At 37.5% G+C, this 12,113-nt stretch overlaps 1 protein-coding gene across 1 annotated transcript in view; it reads left to right on the top strand.

Annotated features, from left to right (window-relative positions):
• Positions 1 to 9,735: 9,735 nt before the first annotated feature.
• The window catches only part of Znhit6 (zinc finger HIT-type containing 6), a 54,118-nt gene continuing 51,740 nt past the window's right edge, over positions 9,736 to 12,113 (top strand). The window contains exons 1-4 of the mRNA XM_010636701.3: positions 9,736 to 10,565; positions 11,601 to 11,666; positions 11,752 to 11,858; positions 11,942 to 12,027. Coding sequence (XP_010635003.1) covers positions 9,898 to 10,565; positions 11,601 to 11,666; positions 11,752 to 11,858; positions 11,942 to 12,027 — 927 coding nt within the window. The 5' untranslated portion in view covers positions 9,736 to 9,897. The remainder of the gene's footprint in view (positions 10,566 to 11,600; positions 11,667 to 11,751; positions 11,859 to 11,941; positions 12,028 to 12,113) is intronic.

The raw sequence follows: 12,113 nt of genomic DNA, 5'->3' as shown, positions 1-12,113 counted from the left end.
GGAGGATGAGGCAGGACAAGTGTAGCAAGTTTCATCCCTGCCTGGGAAATTCAGTGACTCAGTAAGACCTTGTCTCAAAACAAAAAATAAAAATGGATAGGGATATAGCTCAGTGGGAAGGTCTTGGGATCAATCCCCTGTACCACAAGGAAAAAAAACTAATAAAACTGTATCAAATATGCTGTTTATAGAGGCAGGGTTATTAGGAAGCTAATAAATGTAAGTTTTAGGGCACTAAAGTGGCCTGCAAAATGTGTTCACAGAGATATCTATGTTTTTAAAGTTTACAAAAGTATAATTTTGAGTTCTTTTTAATATAGAAGACCAAAACTATATGAGGTTCAGGTTTCACAAACCTAGATCTGCATGGCTTTTTACCTCAGAAGAAACATAGATATAGTCCTTTCTGTAGCAAGCATGTTTGTTTGTATGGTTGGTTATTTATCTTACAATAAACAAAGGAAAAGACTGCTAGTGGTACAAAAATGACCTGAGCCAGGCATGATGACACACACCTGTGATGCAAGCTACTCAGGAGACTGAAACAGGAGGATTGAAAATTTGAGGCCAGCCTAGGTATCTTAGTTACTTATTGCTGGGACAAATCCCACAAGTTTACAGAGGAAAGGTTTATTTTAGTTCACAATTTCTAAAAGTTTCAGTCCATAGTTGCCTGGCTCCAAAGCAGGGCAGCAGAGCAGAGGGGCATGGCACAGGAGAAACAGTCCATGGCAGGATAGGCAGAGAAGTAGCAAGCAGCAGCCTCCTTTTCCCTTTTTATTCCATTCAGGGTATAAATCCATTGATTGGTTGCCACCCACACTCACAGTGGGCCTTCCCATTATCCACACCCAAAGCTATGCTAAACCAACCAGTGAACTAATCCAGTATCACACACCTATGAGCCAGACTCCTCCCAAAAACCCTATCTATGAGCATATGTGGATTTGGGGGACATCTAGATATATGCCACAACACTGGGCAACCTAGTAAGACCTTTCTCAAAATAAAAACATAAAAAAAGGGCTGGAGCTGGAGCTCACCAATCCCTAGTTTCAATCCTCAGTAAAAAAAGAAAAAACAAAAAAAAATATGATGTCTGGCAGCAAGCACTTTGGGAGACCACATTTTCTAACCAAAATGTATAAGTTTGGCTCTTCCACACAAGACTAGCAGTTTTTATAGTTTCGAAAATAAGTGTAAACTAATCCTTCAATGTATAGTGCTCTACCCAAGTGTAACTTTTTCCTCATAACTTATATAGTAATTGGCTACGATAGACATGATGAAGTCGTTTTCAACTCAGCCTGGGTACACAATTATGCAATCTGTATGTTTTGGATTCAGAGTCCTGGTATGGTTCAAAGCCAAGTTAGAAAAATGGCTCCTCTATAGAGAAGAGCAACTGATGGGAAATCTGAGCTATCACCTTGGCTGTACCTCACAGTGGGATTTTTAGGACTACACACAAATTCAAAAAATAACTATGCATTCAAAAGTAACTATGCATTAAAAAATAATTTATTTATTATCTACATCAGGAAAAAATTTATATTCAAATGCAGGAAAACCTCTCACTTCTTGAAACAAACACTGGAAACTCAGTTTCATGAAAAAGACATTCTTCATCAGGATAAAATCTCCCTCAACTATTAGGAAATAAAAACTTTATTGAAATTACATTCAAGTTTTTTCACCTGAGCATTTTCAATTTACCAAAGAACTCAAACTATTTAACTACTGATACAAATGTCAAGACACCAAATAAAACATTTAGTTTAATTTTTATATTTCAATATAGCAAAGTAAAATACAATATATTTTTCTTTCAATCTTTCCTACAATAAAAGGAAAAACTATACAAAACTTAATTGGTAGATACTAGCAAGTTTTTGGCTTAATAGTTGGAAGCAAGAAATTAAAAGGTTAGAATTTCGTTATCTGTGCTTCACAGGCAAGTTATTATTCTGGCTAGTAAAACTTCCTGCTTTTAGGACACAGTTTTAAATAATGATAATAACAATAATTATAATAGTAAATATCCTACACATTTTTAGAAAAAAATCTAAAATCTATTTCACATATTTCTATACAGCAAATACTATATTTTCTCTAGCCTGTCCTAGAGTCCTCTAACAGAAATGACAACAATTTTCAGATCTTTCTAAAGGCTCATCATTTATAATTGAACCTCTTAAATCATGATGTAACTGTTTGGTCCAAATAATGCTTTGCCAGTAATGGATCTAGCCAATCCTTTGGAAACAGTTACTTGTGAGGTAATAATAGATGCATCCAAATCATAACATAAGCCAAGATCCTCTGCTTAAGAATAATCATACCCAGAAACAATCTGTGGTTTCTTCCCTGTCCACTTCTGTGACCCAACCATGGGACCCAAGCTCTTTATCCCTTATAGTATGAAGTTGGCTCTTTATCATCTATAGTATGATGAAATACAACTCCTCTGCAAGGCCTACAAGGCCTTGGTGACTTGCCCTTTGAATTCTTGTCAATTTTCTCCCCTTCCTTTCTCATCTGAATTAATACACTCCAGCTGTGCCAGAATATTTTCAAGTAATATCAGCTATTACTTGAACATATTCTTAATCCTCTCTGTGGAAAGTTCTCTTGCCTTATCCTCCCGCTAACACCTTTTCATTCTTCAAGTTAGCTCCTCAAGAAATCTTCCCTAACTGTCCCATCCCACAAAAGGAATGTACTTTCATATAGGGTCATATTCTGTGTTCCAACACTTGCTTCACTTTTTTTGCTGTCTACGACTTTTCTCTCTTTGTATAACTGTGAGATCTGTGAAAGCAAACTACAGATTTTAATGTTTATAATCATATGGCATAGCACAATGCACGATGTGTAAGTGCTCAAGTCCTTCACGTCTTCTTCTTTTATTGTTTGTCATGTACTAGACACCATGCTCTGAGTTGGCAACTCAAACTGGGCAAAAATGGTAGGGTCCCTCTGCTTACAGTCTTGGGGAAAAATTGATGCTGAACAAGTGATAATCTTAATGAATATATAATTGAGATAAGTGCTCTGAACACGAACACGCGTTTGCGTGTGCACATGTGCAAGCTGACCTAGGCTAAGGGTAGGAAAAAGGTGGGCAAGGGATGCTTCCCTACAGCCACAGTGTTTGCCTTGTCTGTGAAGAATGAGTAAGTACAGATGAGCCTGACAGAAGACAGAGGCCAAGAAAATGACAGATCTTTGCCAGGCTATGGTTAGGACTTAGTTCTTTATACAAAGAACAAAAATTAACCATTGAAAGTTTTGAATGAGACTACTGACATTGTCAGACTTTGATCTGTAAAGATGTTCATGCTATAGTTTAGAGAATATACTGAAAAGACAAATATTTGTTGACATGATTAACAAATTAATCAGTAATTTAATATGCTCACCTAATCTTGGTATTCACTTTATATTATTTTTATTGTTGAATTTGAGTTTCAATAACGTATTCTGTAGTACCACTCAACTAAAATATAGGAGGTACATAAGTAATTTCAAATTTTCTAATTTTAAAAAGTAAATAGAAAAAGCTAAAACTAATTTCAAAATATATATAAACTTAATATATCCAAAATACTATCATTTCAATAGTCAATATAAAATTATTACCAATGAGATACTTTACAGTCTTTGTTCGACTAAGCCTTTGAAATTCAGTGTATATTTTATACATATAGCATATCAGATAACCACATTTCAAGTGTTCAACAGCATTCGTAGTTAGAGGCTACCATATTAGACAGTACAATGTCATAAGTTCAACCACTGTTTCCCACTGTTATGTTTATATTCCTTAAAGTAGTGAATATAAAACTGTGTGGGGTGGGAGGCTAGGGATTTAGCTCAGTGGTTCTGCTGCCTGCCTTGCAAGAGCAAGGTCCCAAGTTTGATCCCCGGTACTAAATAAATAAATAAATAAATGCTGTGTGTATGGTGAGGCATGTCTACTCCCAACACTTGATAGGCTGACTTAGGAGGACTGCCTGGAGTTCAAAGCCAGCAGAGGCTACATAGTGAGTTCAGAGATGAGACTAAACTACATAGTGAGACCCTGCCTCAAAAACAAAAGCTGTGAAGGCCGGGACTTAGCTCAGTGGTTCTGCTGCCTGCCTCGCAAGCACAAGGATCCAAGTTGGATCCCCGGGACCAAAAAACAAACAAACAAAAGCTGTGAATATAAAAAACCTTTAGCCATCCTAGAAAATTCTGCAATGGAAAGTTCAGAAGGCACCTCTCAAATAATTTCAGAAATTCTTTATCACTGCAGTATTGCTGAAAATTTAAATCTGAAGACTTTGAATTACTGAAAAGATAGAAAATTAACAAAAATATATTGCTTCCCAGAGTCCTTAAACCAAACTAAAAATGCGTCCTAAGTGAAGGGGTGGTGAGTATTAGAGCCTACCTGGGAAACTCTAAGAAGCCCCTAGAAAGAGAATTGAGTCTCCTTATGGTAAGGTAAGGAAAGCCTAGAGTCAAAGAGGGACACGAATGGATTAAAGAAGTGAAATGGGAGAATAGAATCTCTGGATGTGCCTTTTTCTACTCCTACCGTACCCTGGATGGAGAATGGCCCACCCCCACCAGGGTCAGTTCAGCACCTGCCCAGTGGTAGAATGACATCAGACGAGCTAAATAACTATGCAAATAGGTTGGCTTGAACCTGCAGTCTTCTTTTCCTTCTACCTAAGAGTCAAGGTAATTACCACAAAAATAGATTTTTGGAAAAGGGATGCCAAATGCAAGGGTACTGGGAATTAACTTGAGAGGCATGCTCTTTTCTTAGGAGGACAGACTGAGTATGGTAGAACCCAGAAAGTAGCACAGCAGGCTTTCTACACTGAGGTTTGTCCACTATCCTCTTTACATATTCCTCCACGTATCAATAAAAGAGTCACAATCCAAGTCCTAAACTTTTCATCTTACTTTTCAAATATGAATTATAGCCATGTTTACTGATACAAGGGAATATGAGATCACAAGGGAAAATCATGCAACATCTGAGGAGTTTTAAGTCCATAAAAGGGCTTTTTTTAAATTGGATAATTTATACTAGAGGAACTGATTTAATGGACAAAAAAAAATGAAGAGTTTTAAATGAGCAGAATAAATACCTCCAAAGACACAAGAAAGGATTAGAAATGCATAGCAATATATGCTGGGGACAACAGTTATGAAAAAACATAGTCATTAAAATGAACTTAGTAGCCAGGTAGCACAGATTGGATACCATTAGATAACAAAATAGTGAAATTATAAATTACTTGGGGAACTCATAGAAATCAATCAATAAAGAGATAGAAACCAAAAACATTAAAATGTAAGAACCCTGATAACAAAGCCTGACAACATTACAAGAAAAGAGAAATACAGATGCTCCTCAATTTACCCTGGGGTTAAGTCCTGATAACACTATGATAAATTGAAAATATGTTAGTTAAAGAAAATGTATTTAAATTGGGCATGGTAGAGCATAATCCCAGCACTCTGGAGGCAGAAGGCTCATAAGTTCATACCCAACCTGAGCAACTTAGTAACACCCTGTCTCAAATTAAAAAATCTAAAAGGGATGGGCATGAAGCTCAGTGCAAAAGCCTTGAGTTCAACCCCTAGTAGTGAAAAAAAAAAGTATTTTAATACATCTAACCTAACATCTATCCTAATTTAGCAACACAGTTAGTTGTTTCCTCTAGTGCTCTCAGGGCTGTCTGGGGAGCTGCAGCTTGCTGTCACTGCCTAGCAAGAGGTAGAGGGTGCAATATCACATAATAGGAAAAGTAAAAATTTTAAACTAGAAGTATAATTCTACCACATGTGTGTCATTTTAGCATCATAGTACAGTGGAAAAATCTTAAGTTGAACCATCATAGGTCAGAGACTGTACAAATAAATCTCCCTCATAAATACATACAAAACTTCCAAATTAATTGAATATAAACATTATAAAATAAATTCAGTAAGTAGGATACAAAATCAATATACAAAAATCAGTTTTTTTCTATAATCTACCAATTAAATATCCAAAATGAAATTAAATTTATTTTAAAATCACATCAAAAAGAATAGAAATTAAGAATAAATTTAGCAAAAGATATGGAAAAGCTTGTACACTGAAAACTACAAAACACTATTAACTGAAATTAAAGATAATCTAAATGAGTGACATCCCATTTTTCTTTATTATAAGACACAATATTGTTAAGACATCAGTTCTTAAATTCATCTATATATTGCTGTACCTGATGGCATATGTAGGGCTGGTGACAAGGGTGGTAAAGGATTTACCAAGAGTAGAGTAAGAGCAGAAGTAAATCTATTGAAGTTCACGTCATGAGATACACATGAGGTCAGGAAAGGGCACCATGTTTACAGCCCTAGAGCTTTTTATGAGTGGTTGGCATGATAGCTTCGTATCACCTGAGTGCCATGCTGGAAAAGAAAGCATAGATCTCCAACAGGAACAAAAGAAAATTGATCTGGTAGATTAAATGGTTAAGAGTGGGTAGATTTGAGTGTAGACAAGTATTCACAGGGAGAACCTCTGAAGTCTGACAGCCATAGATTAAATCAAGAGGACTTGATGTAGTCCAGTCAGGGAGACTAAGGAGGCTTTTTGTCCTGTGAGAGAACTTTGAGATAAATCCAGCCCCAGGGTGGACTTTAGGAGGTGACCCTGAAAAGGAGGAATTGGGGTTGGGGCTAATTTTCTTATTATATTCAGAGATGGTTTTAACAGTTTAACCTAGAGAGATAGAATATTTTGCCAGAAAGTAGGTTTTTGGCTGGGTGTGGCGGCACCTGCCTATAATCCCCGCACTAGGGAGGCTTAGGTAGGAGGATCACTGTGAGTTTGAGACCAGCCTGGGCTACATAGTGAGTTCCAGGTCAGTTTTACCTACATAGTAAGACCCTGTCTCAAAAAAAAAAAAAAAAAAAAGAAAAGAAAAAAGAAAGTAGGTTTTTGGGTCCAGCAAAGCATTGGTTTGGAGAAAAAGTCTACCACAGAGAATTTCAAAGGGGTTGAGGTTAATTTCGGCCTCAGAGGTGACACAAAATCAGAAGAGAGCAAGAGGGATTAGGTAAACCATGATTATTGGTTTCAAGGGAGAGCATAGCAAGTGTTTGTTTTAGTATTAACATGCTTTTAATCTCTGATACTCAGGAGACCAGAGACAGGATCACTAGTTTTAAACCAGCACAGGCAACATAGAAGACTGTCTCAAAAGGGTTGAGGATATAGTCCAGCATCTAGAGTTGTCCTAGATTCAATCCCCAATTTTAAATAAAAACTATACAACTTCTAGGAGACACTGTATAGGAGAATATCTTTGGAACGTTACGCGAGTCAAAACTTGATTACTGTAACACAAGAAGTGCAATTCATTAAACTTACTAGTACAGTGGATTTGACTAAAATGTAAAACTTTTGCTCTTTAAATGATACAACTAAGAATATGAAAAACAAGCCACAGAATGGGAGAAAATAATTTGTAAACAATGCAACAATTTGGCATTAATCATCTATTACTGTGCAGAAAATACTCATACTCTTAGCAGCTTAAAACAACAAATGTTGCTGAGCATGGTGGCTCTGGAGGTTAAAGTAGGAAGATGGCAAGTTCAAGGCCAGCCTCGGCTAAATAACAAGACCCTGTCTCAAAACAACAACAACAATGAGATTTTTAAAAAATATAAATGTATTCACAATGCTAAGATAACCACTACATACTTATAATAAAAAATCTGACAACACTAAGTGTTGGCAAGGATGTAGAGAAACTGGAATGGAAGGACTCAGCCAGTAGAAATGTAAAATGAATATAACTACTTTGGAAAATAATTTAGCTATTTCTTTAAAATTAAACTTAAATTACCTTATGGCCCAGCAAGTCCACTTCTAGGTATTCAACTAAAGGAAAAAAAAAAAATGTTAACACAAAAAAATTTGAATATAAATGTAGAAACAGAATTTTCCTAACAGCCCAAACTGGAAACCATCCAAATACTCATCAATTAGTACATGAATGAACAAGTATGGTCTAGTCATATAATGGAATATTATTTATCAATAAAAAGGTACAAACTATTAATACATATGGTATAACACCATAGATTATCTCTGACATTTAGCCTCTTTTTCTAGTGTAAAAATATAACACAGCCTGAATATCACATCAAGTTCTGAGACTGTCCATATGATTCCTGTGGAAGCTTCTTACCACAACCCATAGGGAGAGTTTACTCAACTCACCAAAACCTTACATTCAGTCTCCTTCCAGCGCTACTCCATTAGTACTGTCCCAACTAAGATTTCAAAATTACCTCAAGGTTGGGGATGTAGCTCAGAGGTACAGTTGCACACTTAGCATGCGTGAGGACCTGAGTTTGATCCCTAGAACTTCAACAGATAAAAAGGCCCCAAATTACTCCTCTTCCTCTCTGATCACCTACTCAAATTTCTATTCCCTGGCCAATGTGTGAATGCCCTGCAAACTAACAAGAGTCTAAGGGGACGAAGAGGCCTACAGCCAAAAAGCCACCATGAGGAAAATAGCTCAGTCTCTGAAAATTAGGCAAAAGTGTCTAATGCCCAGAAAGTGGAAATACTTTTTAAAAGGCCCGATACAAAATGCAGTTTGGGGTTGTATTGTTCGGCTTTGTTTTGTTTTCTCTTCAGTGGGTAGGGGTACATTAATTGAATTGTTTTCTGTTTTTTTGTTGCTTTTTGTTTTTTTTGGTATCCAGGATTGAACTCCGGACCTTGCGCTTGTGAGGCAGGTGGCAGAACCACTGAGCTAAATCCCTGGCGGGGTGCATTTAAATCTATTCCTGGGCAGCATTTAAGAATATATAAAGCTGGGGCGCAGCCCAGAAAAGCCAGACTTTCATCTCAAACCAAACATACAAAATAAAAACACAAACCGTAAAGAATCATTTAGAGCCCAGTGTGGTGGTACATGTACCTATAATCCCAGCATTCCAGAGGCTGAGGCAGGAGGATCACCGAGAGTTTGAAGCTAACCTGGGCTATGTAGTGAGTTCAACTGCATAGTTCAGGTGGAACCTGAACTACATAGCGAGACCCTGTTTCAAAAAAGAAGAGGTACAAGATCCCAACAATGAATGTAACTGTACTTTATCCCTAAAATGTACCAATAAACTCAATTAAAGCTGAAAAAAAAAAAAAGAATCTTGTTCAATGACAGGAACTGAAAACTGGGCGATATAAGCTGTTACTGATTAAACAGAGTTGAATAGTCAGGGCCAACCTGAAACCTACCAGGATTCCCAGTAATAACAGCCATACGTACAATATTGAGTTTGTGGGAGTCACAGCTGGCTTCATGATTTCACGTAATCTTCGCAATATCACAGGAATTTGTAATACAACCTACCCTAGAGAGTAGGTGAAGAAACTGTGTCCATCATTTTCAGGCAGGATTAGGTTGAATTCGTTCATACAGACTAGGGTGAGTCTTCCCTTTACAAGATTTAAGAGTTCAACTCTCCCGCCCTATTTACAGAGATCGGTTTGGCCAGAGAACACCTCAGAGTAAGGAGGCAGCAAAAGCCCGCCCAGGAGCCCGGAGACTGAAATCGCACTGGGCGTGGCCTCACAAGTTTGCGTCAGAGGACGACCGGGCGGGACCGCCGCTGCGCCGTAAAGAACTCTATAAGTCGTGAAGTGCCGTGGCGCGGAGCGGTACTTTACGGCAGTTCGGGCGCTTTCGCCGGGCGAGCGTTTGGGCTTGCGGTTTGTGTCCGCACGTGTGCTGTTGTTTTGCGTCTGGTGCTCCTGCCCGTTGCAGTGGAGCAGCCACTTTAAAGGACGTATTGGCAGCGTAAGCCAAGGACAGTGAACTGATGGCTTTTGCTGCTGAAAATGAAGGGACCTCGGGAGGAGGTCTCCAGAGGGTACCTGAGGGGGCGCGGCTAAGTCCTGAGTCTGGTAGGGAAGTGGAGGTCGGGAACTTTGCACGGATGGAAGAGGCTGGCGGTGGAGAGGAGGGGAATGGACGTACAGGCATGAAGAGGCTACAGGATGCAGAGATAGGAAGTGGGCAAAGGGCAGGGGAGATGCAAATGGACTTAACAGTTGTGAAGCAAGAAATTATGGACTGGTCGGATGTAGAAGGCGGCATGTTGAATGCACAGTGGGTAAAGCAGGAGGTAGAGGATGGGCCTGAGGTGAAGGATGAGAAAGCGGGCATATTGGAAGTGAAGCAGGAGGTAGATAGTAGTTTGATAGTAAAAGAAGAAAAGGTGGATGAACCAGAGGTGAAGGAAGAGAAAGTGAAGGTGAAGGAAGAGGTAATGGATTGGCCGGAAGTGAAGGAAGAAAAGGATAACTTGGAGATAAAGCAGGAGACGTTTGGTGATGAGACTATAAAACGGGAGGAGATGGTGGATGGAGTGCGCATAAAAGAAGAGGAGCATTTCCTGAAGAAAGAAGTAACAGATGATATAAAGGTGAAAGAAGAATTTCATATACATTCCACAGTGGGCCGCAAGCGAAAATTGGCCATGTCAAGGTAGGGCTGGGAGAAATTCGATTAGGGAATAAAACTGTCTGTCTTTTGTCTGGATTGTTGGGAACTACACTAATAGCAGAAAGGGAAATAGTGAAAAATAATCCTTGGAGACCGAGTGGTAGTGTTCAGGGAGAGGGGAAGGGGGATGTTGTTAGAACAAATTCAGTGAAATTATGTGAAGTGGTAATGATCAGTGAGTAGTGGTCAACTTACCAAATAAACATTCAGGGAACTAAAAGACCTTTTGGAACCAAATCTGGCTATTAATATACTTTTGACCCAATATTAATCTGAAAGACGATAAAGATAAGGAAATCTAATTTTAAAAAAAACAATGACAAAGTGGATTGAGTTAAAATTAAGCAAAAATTGACTTGAGCTTCTGTATAGGCAGTAATATTGCTTTTGTTTTAATTTCCTTAGTGAAATCATGATCAGATTGTTGGGAATATTACTGTGTAGAACACGGTGAGCCAAATAGAAGTTGTAAAAAGCTTGTCAGTATCCCATGGTCCTAGAGAGCAGCTGAGGACAGATGATGGGTAATGGCATTTATAAACTATTTTGATGCCCATTCTAGGTTAGGTGTGGAGTTGAGGAAAAAAGACATTAATGACACTTTTTATACTGCTGTATTTTTCTGCTGTGTATGCTTTTAAAATATTAAAACATGCTTAGGAATGGACTTCTGGTTACATACAACAGAGTGAGCAGATTACCAAGAATTACAAGTTTAAAACAGCAGCAAATAATCAAATAGAAATCAAAAGTGAGGTGATTTTTTAAAGTCATAATTTTTTAAAATTATATATCACTAACAACATTCTAAAAGAACATGTCATTCGGAGATGGTTTCATAGAGAATTTTTAACAATGTTTGACAACTGTCAAGTATTTTATCAGAGTTGCTTACACATTATTCACTAAAAGCACATGTCTAAATTATGACAAGTAATTGAATCAACATTCAGAGTTTATGAATAGATAAGTAAAATTAATATTTGATAATTTCATGTTGCATCTGGGTTTTTATAGGTGTGAAACTTGTGGTACAGAAGAAGCAAAGTACAAATGTCCACGCTGCATGCGATATTCCTGCAGGTATATGTGTAACTTTCTACCTAACTACCTGTATCTGTATGTTTCTTACTTCAAAATATAAATGTATTCCTCTTTTTTTTTTCAGCTTACCTTGTGTAAAGAAACACAAAGCAGAACTGACATGTAATGGAGTGCGAGATAAAACTGCTTATGTTTCAATACAGGAGTTTACTGAAATGAATCTCCTAAGTGGTAAGCCATATTATGCATAGCAGATTAATGCTTCCTGGAATTGATATATGTTACTTGTTTATTTTTTATTCTGAAATTTTTAGATTATCGATTTTTGGAAGATGTTGCAAGAACAGCAGACCATATTTCTAGAGATGCTCTTTTGAAAAAGCCAATAAGCAATAAACACGTAAGTATTCTAATCTCTTCTAGTGAAAATTCTTTCCAGTCAATTAGATTTTTTTTTTTTTTTTTTTTTTTTTTTTTTTTTTTCTT

This window comes from Fukomys damarensis, unplaced genomic scaffold, assembly GCF_012274545.1.
Source record: "Fukomys damarensis isolate Sample0158 unplaced genomic scaffold, DMR_v1.0_HiC HiC_scaffold_33, whole genome shotgun sequence".
Classification (NCBI taxonomy): Eukaryota; Metazoa; Chordata; class Mammalia; order Rodentia; family Bathyergidae; genus Fukomys; species Fukomys damarensis.
This window is presented reverse-complemented; position numbering and strand designations above follow the sequence as displayed.